Source organism: Puntigrus tetrazona, unplaced genomic scaffold (genome assembly GCF_018831695.1).
Source record: "Puntigrus tetrazona isolate hp1 unplaced genomic scaffold, ASM1883169v1 S000001179, whole genome shotgun sequence".
NCBI lineage: Eukaryota > Metazoa > Chordata > Actinopteri > Cypriniformes > Cyprinidae > Puntigrus > Puntigrus tetrazona.
Window position 1 is genome coordinate 395,704 of NW_025048765.1, and position 16,096 is coordinate 411,799.

At 38.1% G+C, this 16,096-nt stretch overlaps 1 protein-coding gene across 1 annotated transcript in view; it reads right to left on the reverse strand.

The window, feature by feature from the left end:
- The window catches only part of ubtd2 (ubiquitin domain containing 2), a 75,134-nt gene that overhangs the window by 21,182 nt on the left and 37,856 nt on the right, over window positions 1-16,096 (reverse strand). Inside the window, exon 2 of the mRNA XM_043234615.1 lies at window positions 9,810-10,046. Coding sequence (XP_043090550.1) covers window positions 9,810-10,046 — 237 coding nt within the window. The remainder of the gene's footprint in view (window positions 1-9,809; window positions 10,047-16,096) is intronic.

A 16,096-nucleotide genomic window follows, 5' to 3' on the forward strand; every position in this document is an offset into this window, starting at 1 on the left:
CTAAAGGCCAAAGGCCTGTATATTTTTTGGATCACTGACAGCAATTTCATTTTGCTAATTTACTTCAGCAATTCTGTCACTTTTCTTTTACATTTCATAAATTACTGATGAGTCCTCAACTATGCTGTACACATACTGCCCTACAGTAATCCACACATACACAAACACTGGTTTCCATTTTTTGTGGGGACTCTCAAATATCTAATCTTGTTTTCTCAAGAGGACCAAATAAAGTGTCCCCACAAGGTCAAACCAAAACACAAAGTAATGCAGATTTTTGTAATTAATTGTTAGCATTTTGTCAGTCTATGTGTTATGATTGACTATATGTTTCTGTTGGATTGAAAACTAGTGCTAATGTTTTGATTGAATGATTCAATTTTGAATCAGGTTTGCTGTGTTTTGATAGAGTTAGTATATGTAGAAAAAGGTACTCAGCATTTTGAAATGGAGAGTTTGTATTTATTTAACAAAACATGGTTTTGGCCAGAAAATTATCAATTTGGCTAATTGTGTGATGTTAGTGTGTTGCTGTGTTAAGAGTTTAGAAAAAGTATTTTAAGTATTGGTAAATGCTTGTTAGCAATTGAAAAAAACTGTAAATCTCCCGGAGCAGTAATGGAGGTCTGCTCTCGGCTCAAGTTCACGGAGAAAAGAAAGATCCAGAACACTATGCGTTGCAAACCTGCCGCGATCGCGTACGACGTATTGACGTCATGCAAAAAGCGATTTCATTGGACGCCACTATCCTAATCCTGCATATTTTTCTTTTATTTTTTTTTTCATAAATAGTTAATTTAATCAGGCATATATTTTATTCTGGCAGTGTTTTTTTTTTTTCTTTTTCATACTTCACATCGATCATACAGTTTGCTGTTTGTTCTATGATTCTGCCTCTGCTACTACTCACTAGTAAGCTGGGTTACATAAACATAAATTAAGTACGACGTGTTATTCACCTTAGCGCTAATGATGTTCGACTCCACCACTCAGGGATCACAAAAAATATCATTAAAGCGGTGTTTGAACTCGCAAATTACTTTAAATGATTATAAAAATTAGCCACTTCCAAAAGGTAAAGGGGGAGGTGTTGCTACAATGTATAACAATATTCTCAGTACTTCTCAGAAGCCAGGCTTTAAGTATAACTCTGTAGCGTCTGGTTAAGATCTATATGTTCGTTGTCTTAAAGCAGATAAATTTCAGACCTCATATCTATATCTTTGTGGGTGTTAAATTGGTTCCCCCATTATCACAGAGATGCTAAACAGATTAGCTCTCTAATCCCTACATCAAAGCTCCAAAAACATTCCAATGAGGAGTAACAAACCCCCATGCCATTCACCTATGGATTCCATTGCACACATAAGCACATTTTCTTTATTTTAAGCCTTGATTAAACAGTCAAGAATATATCTCATATATGTTTTTGTTGTATGTGTGTCCCTTTATCACATTATCCTAATTACAACTCTTTATTTGCTTTAGTTAGACTCTAAATGCCTAAATGCCTGTATCAATTAATCAATCAATCAATCATTTTTATTTATATAGCGCTTTTAACAACACAGGTTGCATCAAAGCACTGAACAGTATAAAGCAGAAGAATACAATGTCTATGAGTGTATTTCTTCTTTGATATCTTCTAGAGGGTTCTCGTTATCCCTCAACTGATGATTTACTTTACAGAATCATGAAGTGCATTATTCCATTTTTACTGTGTTTTGGAATAAAGTGGCTCCAACTCTCCAGACCAGCAATAAGGATGCCAATGGCCCATAAAAGCAAACAAAGAAACTTTCTCCCGCTCAAAATCCATGCCTCTGATTGGCAATACCACCCGAACAGTGGGTGTGTCAGGGAACTAACAAAAGTCCCTAAAATCAACTATTTGATGCTCTACTCTACAGACTCAACTCTTGAGTCCAACCTTCAAATAACTTTGTCATCTCACTATGGACTTTCCTACCTTCAAGAGGAAACAGAGGAAAACCTCCAGCTCACACCTAAAGAAATCATCAAGAACTTCTTGTTTACTGCATCTGGATTATTTTACAGCAACAAAAACTAATGTAAGTAACTTACAAGTAGTTGGATGTGTGTTTAAGTTTGTGCCCCTTTTAAGGTGAATTTTGATTATTTGATGATTCTCACTAGGTTGTAGTTAATTGATGTGAAATACTGCCATTCTTCTCCTTCTCTCTCTCTTTCTTGCTTACTTTTCTGTATCCTATGTATATGTGTTTTGTTAATGTGTTGTATGTTATCTATAGCCTTGTTGTATAAATCCCTTGTATTCACAAATTAATTGTCTCTGGGCGCTGCTCACATTTTGAAGTCACTGAATGTTGACCCTTGCTACATACTAAATTACTGTATGGTAGGAAAGCCTTTCTTCCTTGGCCAGGAAAATCTGGAAAACCTTTCCTAGAATTTATAAATAATTATATTGTCTGCTCGGTGGACAAACAGATCAAATAATTGTAACGTTAATTCTGCTACAGTTAATTTTAAAATCTAATCTAATTATTTATTATTAATTTTACCTAGCTATAATTAATGATAAATATTCCCTTTTGAGCTAATTTGTTACAACTCACTTGAAATTCCTTAGTGCATCCAACACGGCAAAAAAACTTGATGATGTAATAGAAACTATGTACTCTCTTTTTTCACTTTCAGATACGGTTGCTCTCTTACGCTTAAGAAATATGAAAGAAAACAATCAGACTCCTGGCTATAATGAGAATCCTTGCACTCTAAAGAGTGCAGCCCAGAAAATGCAGTGCAGCTGGAGAAAAACAAAAGTAGAAGTATTTCATATAGCCTGGTGGGAAAGTACTCCATTGTACTGAAAAGCATTAAAACTGATACATCCGATTTTTTTCCGTCTTTTTGAGAAGAAAACAAAAATAACCCCCAGTATTTATTCAATACAGTGACTAAACAAAAAATACAATGTCAACAAATGCAATATTACAGCAGTAATGACTTTATGAACTGCTTTACTTCTGAGATCAGAGACAAAATTGTAATTATGCAGCCATCAGCTACAGTATCACATCAGAGGAATTCTGTATTCACTCATTCTGTATTATAGGAGAGGATGAATTGTACAAAATTGTAAAATAATATAAACCAACAACATGTATAATCTGTATACCAAACAACAAGACCTTATTCCAGCTAAAGTAATAAAAGAGCTGCTTCCAGAAGTGATAGATCCTATTTTGACTACTATTAATTCATCATTCGTCAATAGGATATGTCCTCAAAACCTTCAAATTGGCTGTTGTTAAGCCTCTCATTAAAAAAAAAACACATATTGACCCCAGAGACTTTTCAATTACAGACCGATCTCAGGAGGATGTCTTAGAAAGATCTTTGCAGAAGAGCAGACTGATAAGATGGCTGTCTTTTTATAGTGAGCTTCTTGAGAGGGAGGTCTCCAGCTGTATGGGACTTTCCCAAAAAGTGTTGACTTGTACATGTAGCCTATAAAGGAGGGCTGCATTTAGAAGTGAGCCAGAAGTCAAAGCTGCACCTCGGCAACACACTTCTCTGATGCCAGACAGCCTCGCCACGACGCCTCCAAACGACCGAGCTTGCAGATTACACAACTTTGTTTTTATTTCTATTTTATATTAGCATTTTATTTGTAATGTATTTAACCTATATATAATAAAACTATATCTTATTATAACCAATACGCTCGCCTGCCAAAAGACTCAAATTTTTAGACCTGAGCAGAACAGACCACGGAGAAGTCTTCTGTGACCTGTCTTATGAGTATGATTAAATGCTTAGATATAGATATAGGACAGCCTCGACTTACTTTACCGAACCTGAGGATAAACAAAATAAGGTAGAAGGTGCAGAAGATTTGAGCGCCATAAAACATGGCGCCCAACGTGTCAGAGGCATATTGATCATTGATTACTGGTCATAGTCAATTACCGATTACTCAGCCTAGACAATAAGAGAGACATGCAAAATGTGCAGAGCATGGGGTTTCTGGGACTGGAAATGAGAAGCACTGGTCTAGATTCTTACTTTCTTGCATTTAAATGCTGTGCAATTTTGGAAATTATTTGCTTTTATGGTGCATTTACATCTACATGCATAGCAAAGGCTTCTCACAAACTACTCTGTGCAGTTAATGCAAACTTAAACATTAGGTTTTGTATAGTTGCATTGGACAAACCACTGTAACAACTAAACATTTCCCACAACCAGGATACAAATGCTAGAGGATGTTCTCCAATTTCTATTGTGTAAGGAGCTGAATCAAAAACCTGTAAATGCAATAAGACTAATCTGAGAAGGGATATCCAAAGGAACAAAAGGACGTCAAAAAGAGAGTAAACAACACCATCCCTCCCTGTTGCTTTTATGACACACTCCTCACCTCTGCTCTTCCTGCTTCCCCTACTTCTGCCCAAAAGACTTGGCTTAAAGTTCATTAGGAATAAGGCATTATATATCATGTGTCTTATGAACCTATTGTTCTTCACTCTCATGTCTGGTCTCATTTGAAAGGTCTCAGTGTGATTGGTAAATTGGTCTAAATTTCACAGTAATCACTTATATTATAGAAAAGATGTGTTCTGTGGAAAAAGGGTGTGTGTCCTCCTTTTGGATCTCTAAAAGTGTTCCAGCCAGGTGTGACCCTGGAGCACGGGAACCTAAACACTAAAAGGTTTTTACAACCAAATTTGGGATCTCTTTGTCTGGTTTGAGTATATTGAGTATATAAGGAAAGAGACAAAACACATCAAGGTGCGATTCTATAGCCAGATGGGCTAGTGTGGTGTGTGTCCCCATACATGTACTTTTCTAAAGACCAGGTATAATGGCCTTTTATGTTTGTTGTGCAAATGTTTATGAATTATACCAATTTGGAAACTATTCTTGCCTGGCAAAATAATTTAATCCTGGTTAACTATAATATTGTCTGAAATAACTTTTCTAGTAGGTTAGTGACTTCTAAGGTTTTCTGCATTGTTGGCGTGCTAGGGTGAGTCAGATCAACGATTAATGGATGTAGCCGGGGGCACATTTCTTGATCTTGACTTCTGGCCACCAAACTGACTTAGCATGCTATTACTTAGGGAACGCATAAAAAAATGACTGTTTTTGAATCTATTGAGGAAATGGCTGCATTAAGGTAAGCGATCTACGGGGTAGCCTCTGACTAAGACCTGACCTAGCCCAGATGTGTCGTGAGTCTGTTCTGGCCAAACAAGGTCTCTAAGCGACCCAGACTCCTAACGAATGATAAGTCGAAACTAGGAAGTATTATAGTTAATTAATGATCCAAATTTAAATCACAACTAGAGGGATCAGCAGTTACATTTAAATAAATATAACTAAAATCACGAAAGATTGGAGTCAGATAAAATTATGTGAAGGGTCAGAATTAAAATTGGAATAGCAAGGAAAAGACGCAAGGAAAAGACAGAGCGCGCATTAACCTTCGACCAGGGCCTCTGAATTCCGTTCTTCAGGAAAAGGGGGACCCTTACAATTGTTACCTTCACTTATCCTGTTTTCTTATTTCTAATTTCTTTTAATCATTTCTTAGCAACTTTTTCTTCCTTGTTTTTAATTATTTTTGGACAATCAAACATTCCCACTGAGCCGTGCTTAGTGATGTATTTAACTTTCAGCTCTTCCATTTTTGTCTTCAGCAATTTAATAAGCTTTTTTTCTTTTACTGACTAAATATTATCCATTAATTAAATATACATGCTAGTTTAATTATTCATAGCTCCTTTGCGTTGAATGCAACACCACGTCGAAAATCCTCCTGCAAATACTGACTAAACCAAATTCTCCTTAATTTATTTTTTTGATTTTTTAAAGGTTTGCGTCATTTTCACTGTTTTAATTTAATTAATTAGTTTTTTTGCAAGTGAGATGAATTAATGCACATTCACATTTTGGCTAGAACTACACTGTATTCACAAACAATGCCTCCAAACCTCTGATTTCTCACTACATCGGGACAGGAAACCTGTCAGTCAATAAATGGGAAAACAAAGTAACTAGCAAAAAAAATCTTACAAAATAAAATAAAAAGTAATGTGTTATTTTACTACTTATTTGAAAAAGTTATCTGATTACTTCAGCTTCTCCCACTGGGTGGCATTCCAAGTGGTGAGGATGTTGAAGATCTTGATGAAGATGTTTATTGCAGCATAGCAGTGACAAAGTACATGTAGTTCAGTGGAGTCAGAATGAACCCCGAACAACCCAAGTTCAAATATTTTATACACTTAGAGTTTACTACCCTAATGTAAATGATGTTGTTACTGTTGTAAAAGCTGTGGTCTGTAAGTAAATTAAGTTCTGACACCTCTTTGTCTGAGGTGGTTCTCTGTGTCCCACACCTGCTCCCATTCTACAATTGGTTACCATTTGCTTGGCTACCAGTTGGTGGCAGCAAGTCACTGTTAAGTCACTAAATTATTTAAATGACTGATTAAAAAATTTAAAAACTCTTCACGTGATATACTGATTAACAATATGAAATTATATAAATACATACATTTCTTCCCTCTTATCTTGAATTATGTGATCATTAGTTAGTATAAGAAGATTTCAAGTCGTACATGTGTGCACTCTGTAGGTGTGTTTTATTTGTTTTTTTATATATACTCGATAATGTCATGATGTCTTGATTTCAGCATGGAATTGACTTCCCGAAGACAATAATAAGTGAACATAATTTACACTGTAAAAAGTAACCATTGGGTGCACATGGTCTTCCAGAATGGTTTGGTAGTCTTTGGCAGTGACACGCCCATCTAGCAAAAGTATTGGGCCTAAGCAATGCCATGATATTGCAGCCCAAATCATCGCCATGCTTCACTCAGGGCATAGAACAGTCTGGCTGGTACGCTTATTTGGGGTTTCTCTACACTGTAACTCTGTGAAGTGACAGTGAAGACAGTGAAGGTGGACAGAAAACAATACATGTTTCACATTGTCCACAGCCCAAAGTTTTCGCTGCTGGCACCAATGATACCAATGTTTGGCATTGGGACAAGTGGCTATAGCAGCCCGGCCATGTATATTGACCCTATCGACTTCCCGACGGACAGTTTTGGTGGAAACAGGAGAGTTGAGGTGCAGATTTAATTCTGTTGGGCAGCTGTGGTTTTATGTTTTTTGGATAAAATCCGGGTTAGCACCTGGAAATCCCTTTCAGACAGCTTCCTCTTGCATCCACAGTTACTCCTGTTGAATGTGGTATACGTCTATCTTGGTGGTATGCTGACATCATCCTGTATTATTTTAAGCAAAACTGTGCTATTACTCTGCTAATTAAACCTTCACACTCTGCTCTTAATGTTAGAAAGTTTTTGTTAATATTATAATAAGTGTTGTTTTTTATTATTATTTTGACAGTCTGTATATTAAGTGTATCATTAAAAAAAATTCCCATGGTCTAAAAAACAACAACAAAAAAAACATATTGCAATACTTGTAGAATGGAAATTCTTAAAAAAGATTGCAATACATATATTGGCACCCAAGTATCATGATAGTATCAAATCAGGAAGTAGGTGTATCATCCTATTTCTATAATATGCATTACAAAATTGCATTATTATGTAAACAAACAGCAGTTCTGTGTGTTTCCCACACATAAAACTTGTGTGCATGAGATGTGGAAGCTGATGGCAGCAGCTTGCAACAAATAAATCAAGGTATAGGAAACAGTGGAGATTGTCTGTGGGGGTGTAAACAGGTCTTTCGTACAAAATGCGTAGTATGAGGAGAGGATGATAAAATAAAAACCAAAATGTGTCACCAAATATACTTGGGTGCCCAGGTATATTAACAGACAACAAAGTATATATGGTGACACATTTTTGTTTTTATTTTCCTATCCGCTTGAGAAAATAAAACCATTCACGATCAGTTAACTAGTAGAAAATCTCCCCTCACACTACACATTTGTACTGCTCGTTCTGTGTGATCAGGCCTGTTGACATGCCCACAAATAATCTCCACTGTTTCTCATACCTTGATTTATTTGTTGCAAGCCGCTGCCATCAGCTTCCATGTCTCACACACACACACACACACACAAGTGTGACTTTAGCACTATATTTACCAACTTTTAGACCCTTTTGGCAGCTTTTTTCCGTAACAGTTCCATACTGACAAACCTAGCGACTTTTTTTGAAAAAAACCTAGCTATGGTTCAGTTGGAAGATTTCTCCAGGACAGCCCCAGCATGAGCTCTCACTCTGAGCAGTCATGGTTGCAGCGGAAAAGCATTTTTGGTAGACTCTGTCTGAAGCTGGGTGGCAGCAGCCCTTCACGAATACCTGCTCATCACAATGGAAGGCACAAAAGCATAGATTTGTCACCCAGAATGCTCTTAGTTCTGCCTGGGGAGGTCTGAATCTGAGGTTATACTTCAGACTAAGAGGTCCCAACTAAGAAGTCATCCTGCCTCAGATCCCTTTAAAGGACAGCAGCTCACACTGCATTACACAGTCTTCTCTCGGCGCCCGCAGGTGATCACCCTGCCAACCCATCCCAGGTTACAGGGCGTGAGCTTCTCCAGCAAGCATCACTCTTATGTTTTCCCTACAAACATAGTGGGACTGAGAGGCTCACCACCCCCGCAAGACTCTCTAGAAGTGTTCGTTCGGTCTCCCATGCGGCCGAAGTTCAGGATGCTTACCCCCAAGTAGGCTGCATTTCAAATAAAGTCAGAGGATTTGTTTATCACAATAGATCTAAAAGACACATGCTTCCATATCTTCATCCTTCTCTGTCACAGGAAGGTCCGAGGTTTGCTTTCGGAGGCAAAGCTTACCAATATTGGATTCTTCCCTTTAGCCTTGCACTCTGAACCCACACATGAGTGAGAGAAACCTGGAGAGAAGGTGGAACCCCATTTACATGAAAGTTACACGCTGAGCTGTACTTGCCTTAGACATGTAGAGGAAACCTCAGTTCCACTCTCAGGGCTCAGTGTTGGGAGCTCCTTGACACCACATAATGCTAGCATAAAGCCTATAGGACTCCAGGCCTTCAGTCCTTCTCCTTTTAGGGAGCCCAGTCAGCAGAACCTTAATTGTGTGTCCACAGAGCTGCACTGAGCCTCCTTAGAGGGGTCTTCCTGCTACCAAATAGACCATCAGCAGGTGGATAGTGGATGCTATCAACATATCCTATGGTCCTCTGGTCTTCCCTCACCTAGAGGTCAAGGTTCACACTTCCAGCATCCCTGTCGGCACTTGTTTCATGCCTAGACGCTTAAACCAGTTGCACTCCATGTGCTTTGAAAGCTTCGAGGCCGTTGACATCACCTGACTATGGCATCCTGACCTTCCAATGGAAGGCAGTTCCCCATAAGCACTTCAGTGCTGCATCTCATTCCCTTGAGGAACCATGGTTACATGCATAACCTGGAGATTAATTCTCCATTGCCTGACACTATGGATTATAGGTAATAATGATGTAAATGATGATCAGTGAGTAAATTAACAACACATTTTCACTTTTGGGAGAACTGTCTCTTTAAGGAAAACAATCTGATGCATGATATAACAAGTTTTTTCATTCCCTAATGAGAACAGTTAAAAAAAATGCAGTGCAGCTGGAATAAAACACCTTTTTCCACTCTTTGTCCCCAACTAAGCAAGACACAACAAAGGATTGAAACTGATAGAAAAATATAAATCAAAAAGGAAGTGTATAGTCTCAAAATATGGAAGACAGTTTTAAAACCATATTAACACATAATGCAAAGCACTCGTGCATCTGTGGTGTGAGCCTCTTACCATGTGGCAATGTTATGCTGGCACCATCAATTATGGCTTGTGCAAGCTCATGGTCATTGCTTTCAAAGGCCTGTGTAGCTGCCTTAAGTGCATCCCAAATTTCTTTGCGGCCTTCAAAAGCTGGTGCTGTATCCCAGAATTCATCACGCTTGCTGCGTAGCTGCCCATCGGTCATTGGGTAATCACTCTTCCATTTGGGCTTCTCTTTCTTCAGGGGCTGGTTTCGCCCCAGAGCAACTGCAAAACAGAGACAAAAAGGTCAAGATCCAATAGAACATTCAAGATATGTACCATCACTGTAGCGAAAAATTTTGAATGCCTGAAACGTTGTCAACTCTGGTAAAAGCACTGTACTATAGTGCCACAGTTCTTGTGGCTTATAAAATAGTACAAATAGTATAAAATGTAAAATAGTGCAGTGGACAACACATTTCATATTTGTCTCTGACCACAATAATGGATAAAGGTTAGCTAGATTTTGATTGGATCTTGTAGGATTAACATACGCAAACTGTCCAATGCTATCTGATAAATAAAATGCTAGGACAACAGTCACACACTTCTTAGATGGTGAGATGAAGACCTATGCCACCAAAACCAGGAAGGACTTCTCATTGGTCAAAATGCATTTTCTGCCCTTAACCCACCTCAAGACTGATTCCAAAGGTTTGACCTGTGACTGCCAAAAATTGCCATAAAAGGACCTCTTTGTAGAAGAGTGTAAAAGTGTAGAAGCAGTGCTTGAAGCAAATCATGTTTTCAAACCTTAAAACTGACGGAAACTACAACACAACCATCTCATACCATTTCGGGAGGAAAGATTGAACCATGTACCCTGCTCTGATGGAAACAACCAATCACAGCATGAAAATGGAAAAGCACCAAAATGCAATCTTCTCATCAGGAAGGGATAAAGGTACCCTTCCAGAAGACACCACTTTTTCTGAGTCTCTGGCAAATCCAGAGGGACAGTAACAGAAACAACAAAAAGTTGAACCTCTGTTCTGTGGGAAGAGGCAATAACAGATACGACCACATTCTGATCAAGATACTCTATGTTCTCATACATACTGATACTCTATGAGTCTTCATACTTCAAGACAACAAACAATGCAGCACATCTTGAATAGAGTTCTTTATCCAAAACCGCACACAACAAAGGAAGAATATGCACAACAAAAACAAATGTTGGATAAAAACATTTAGACCTGTCAGATTATAACAATTTGTCAATGGCTTATTATATTAAACTCAAAAATTAACAAAGGCTTGGAAAAAAAAATCCTCTTAATTTAAAGATATAAGGGCAAAATATGCCCCTGTACAATTAAACTGTCTATATGACTGTCAAAATTGAGGTGAAATGTGAAAATGAAAATTGTCAATTGTGGCATTAAATGTATGTATTGTTATACAGCATTGAGCTTTATATCTGTTTTTGTTAAGTGAATAAATGCAATAGCCAATCAGAGGCATTTAGTTACTGCTTGAGCCTTGGATTGAAAGTCCCACCAATAGAATCCATCATGTACCAGTAGACACCATGTGCTCATCAAAAACTCATCATAAACAATTCTCATCATAAATCACAAAATGCAGAGACAGGTTAAGAAAGCTTCTGTGATATACAGTCATGTCAGAATTGTTGGTATCCTTGATAAATATACTGTAACTTTGCCGGTAGGTTTTAAAGCTTTGGCAATTTTTTTCTGGACGTCTTAATCTCGGTTTGATCAGATCTCTTTGTGGAACACTGGTTATTGCTAGAATTCTTATGCAAATAAAAATCTCATTAGATTATTTTAATTAATTGCAAACATGTTTGAAAACGTAAACTGACATTTCCTTCTGACACATTACAGCAATACATTTTGGTTCGAGCTCCATACTCCATACACACTGCGTTATTTAGTGGCTGTCTGATCAAGACCTGTCAATGAGTAAATGCATTTGTTCTGAGCACAGTTCACACAAGTAGCCCTGTTTATTAAATATATTGCACTATTAATAAATAGACGCCACCTTATTGGGATGACAAAGCCCTTATTATACCCTGCCTACCTCTAATAATACATTATTACTAAACAGTCGTTAAGCAATTGATTTCCACTTTTCCACTTTTGTGATGAGAAAATGAAGAAAAAGAGTCCAGTAAAAGATGGATACAAACCATAGTGAATTGCATCATGCACTACATCCATGTGCATTACTCTTCAAACTACAAAATGGAAAGACACTGTTTAACACTGTGCAATGATTTAAAATGAATGGGATAGAGAGTGTTTATCAGCATTTTATGGACTTTTTTTCTCATAATTACATGAGTTGATCATAAACATTTTTTTCTCAAAACATAATGATTTTTTCTCTGAATTTAATTATTTTTATTCTCATAACTGTAACGAGAAAGGGGAAGCCGAGGTGGAATCCACATTGAGCTGTTTATTTAAATTATAAACAGCAATCAGAAACATTAAGACAGGCAGGTGGTGAGCAACAAATAGGCAGTCCGATCTTTCACCCAGTAAAGGGGAAATCCAGTAAACAATAGTGTAACGAATTAGCTCAAAAGGGGGAATATTTATAATTAATTATAGATAGGTATTTAGATTAGATTTTAAAATTAACTGTAGTAGAATTAACATTACAATTATTTGATCTGTTCATCCACTGAGCAGACAATATAATTATTTATCAGTTGTAGGAAAGGTTATTGTCCTGGCCAAGGAAGAATAGCTTTTCTACTCTGCAGTACTAGTAGTAATTTAGCAAGTAGCAAGAATCAACATTCAGTGAAAATTTTTGAGCAGCACCCAGAGACAATTAATTGTTAATATAAGGGATTTATTAAATGAGGCTATATATAACATACAACACATTAACAAAACACATATACATAGGATACAGGAAAGTAAGAAAGAGAGAGAAAGAAGGAGAAGTATTTCACATCAATTAACTGCAACCTAGTGAGAATCATCAAAGAATCTAAATTCACTATAAAAGGGGCTGAAACTTAAACACAAATCCACCTAGTTATAAATGTTACTTGCATTAGTTTTTGTTGCTGGAAAAGAATCCTGATGTGGTAGACAAGAAGCTCTTGATGATTTCTCTAGGTGTGAGCTAGAGGTTTTCCTCTGGTTCCTCTTGAAGGTAGGAAAGTCCACAGCAAGGTTCAAAATTATTTGAAGGTAACTACCAGAAGGTTGGACTCAAGAGTTAAGTCTGTAGAGTATCCATCTCAAAGAAATGAAGATTTTGAGCATAGAAGTCGATGTTTGATGTTAGGGACTTTTGGTAGTTCCCTGACACACCCATCATTTAGCTGGAATTGCCAATCAGATGCATACATTTTGAGCAGGAGACAGTTTATTTGTTTGCTTTTATGGCCCATTGGCATTTATTATTGCTAGTCTGGAGAGTTGGAGCAACATTATACCAAAACACAGTAAAAATGGTATAATGCACTTCATGATTCTATAAGGTAAATCATCAGTTGAGGAACTCACTAGAAGATATCAAAGTAGAGATATGCTCATAGGCATTTAGGATCTAACTAAAGCAAATAAAAAGTTGTGATTAGGATAATAAGGTAAAGGCACACACACGTATATGAGGTATATTCATAAGTGTTTAATCATGGCTTAAAATAAGGAAAATGTCCTTATGTGTGTGCATGACGTGTATTGCAATCGTGTGGCCAGACCACGTCTCTTCTAGTGAATCCGTAGGTGAATGGCACAAGGGTTTGTTACTCCTTGTTGGAATATTTTTGGAGCTTTGATGTAGGGACTAGAGAGCAAATCTGTTTATCATCTCTGTGATAATGGGGAAACCATGGACAATTTAACACCCACAAAGATATGAGGTACAGGTTTGTAATTTATCTGCAAATGTTAAAAGGCTAAAAGGGTCCTTTAAGACAACGTCCAAATGAGGATCTAGATCTTAACCAGACGCTACAATAGTCAGAAGGCAGGCAATGGGTCAATTCCAGAACATCAGTCCACACCTGCTAAACAATACAAAAAGGGCAGGTCCAAGAAACATGAAACAGGCAAATTCATACACAGAACAGGCAATCAGAAAATCACAACTAGAATGCTCGGTAAGGTAGAATAAGTGGTAGGTTAGTTGTAGGTTAGTCAGGGGAATGAGAGGGCAGAACTGGTGGTGGTGAAGTTGTCGGCAGATCTGTAACAAAGTCTATTGAAAAGTGGGACCATGGCCGATGAAGGATAGGCAGTGGTTTGATGAGACCGGAAGGTAATTCTTTTGGTGTCTTGGATTGGGCACAGACTTGGCATGATTTTATGAGATGTAATTTGATTGTTCATTCTGGAACCAGAAGCAGTTTCTTATTAATTGGATGGTACAAGATATACCAGGATGTCCAGCATTGAGAGATGCATGTACCAACTGCATGACTCTCTCTGACGTAAGTTGAGGGGCACATACTGTTTGTTGGGATGACATTGAGGAGGTGATGGCTCATGCTGTTGAGCTCGTTAAAATTCCTCCATGGTAATCCATGGGCTAAAGGTAGACGGTAGCGAAGCTTGATGTTAATGTTGTTGTGTCCTCAATAATCAATACAAGGTCTCAGTCCTCCAGAAATCAGCAGCGGCTAGGGAGGTCGATGGTCAAATGAAACCAAATTGCTGTGCTTCAGTGACATACTTCTCCATGGCTTGGCTTTCAGTTCGGGACAAGGGGTACACTTTACTCTTGGGTGGCATGGAGAAGGTCGATGATGCAGTCTCCAGGCCTGTGTGGGGGTAGCTGCATGGCCTTGGCTTTACTGAACACCTCAGAAAAGGCCTTGGTAACAGGAAGGAATCTTAAAAGAATGATTAACCTCAGGGCTCTCCACACTGGTCGTGAGACAAGATACCATTTTGCTGGGAAGACATCAGTCATGGTAGCATGTTGACCAGCTCTTTAATTCGCCATGGCGCCAGGAAATATTGGGATCATGAGCCGATAGCCAGGGGTAGCCTAGAATCACCTTGTGTTTAGGTGAATCCACCACATACAGGGAGATAGACTCTTTAAGGAAGAGGCGTACTTGGAGCATGAGAGTTTGGGTCTGGTGTGCAATTCCATTACTAATGAGAGAATTATTTATGGCCTTGATCTTAGTTGGTGGAGTGCAGGATTGTACAGGAATATTATATTTGCAATGATACTACAATTAATGAGGCTGCGATGTCCTGCTCCACTGCAGTAGAAACATAATCGATTCTGACACCGCCTTTCCCTTTCTCCTTCAGGAAGCCTTGAAACACCTAGCTGCATGGGTTCTTGATCTTGAAGCGTGTTGATTGGTACTGACTTGGGAATTTTATAAAAATTTCCCTCGATGGTTGGATTGCCTGTCTCATGAGATTATGAAATTTAATGGTTAGACTGATAAGGTCTGAGAAGGACAGCTCCTCTCCCTTACAGGCCAGCTCGGTTTACAGATGAGGGTTCAGACTTCAGTAAAACAAGGCTTTTAGTGCAACACTCCATCACTCCATCCACTCTGTGCTGCCAGTGTTCTGAAATCAATGGCATATTTTGTTGCTGATCGATTACCTTGAGTGAGGTTCAAGAGTTTTGTAGAGATATCTTTTCTACCTGCAGGATATTCAAAGACTTCACGGAGCTGTTGCATGAAGAAATCCGCTGAATACCTTAGTCAGTATCCCAAACAGCTGCAGCCCAGTCAATTGCTTTGCCCATTACCAATGTCATCACAAAAGCACATTTATTCTCCAACTCAAACGTGCTTGATTGAAAATCAAGGTATAACTTAACTTGGCGAATAAAGTCCATGTACTGTTCAGCGTTATCATCAAATTTGTTATGAAGAGCGGGTGAGGGCGGAGGGAGGGATCGTATGAAATGCGTAAGATGTTCATTTATGGATTGTAGCTTGTTGAGCTGCTTTTGGTAACTTTGCAGTAATTCGCTCTGATAAGCAAACGCCGCTTTCAGGTCAGAAACATCTGCTAGATTTGTAAGAGGCGAATTATTCTATAACAAGGAGGCGGAAGTCGAGGTTGTATCCATATGCAGCTGTTTATTTAAATTACAAGCAGCAATCATAAACATTAAGACAGGCGGGTGATCAGTAACAAATAGGCAGTCCAATCTTTCACCAAGTACAGGGGAAATTCAGTAAACAATAGTCAGAAGACTATTCTATATATAGGTCGAATCCAGAACACACCAGGCAAATGATACAAAAAGGGTAGGTCCAAGAAATGTGAAACGTGAAACAGGCAAACTCATACACAGAA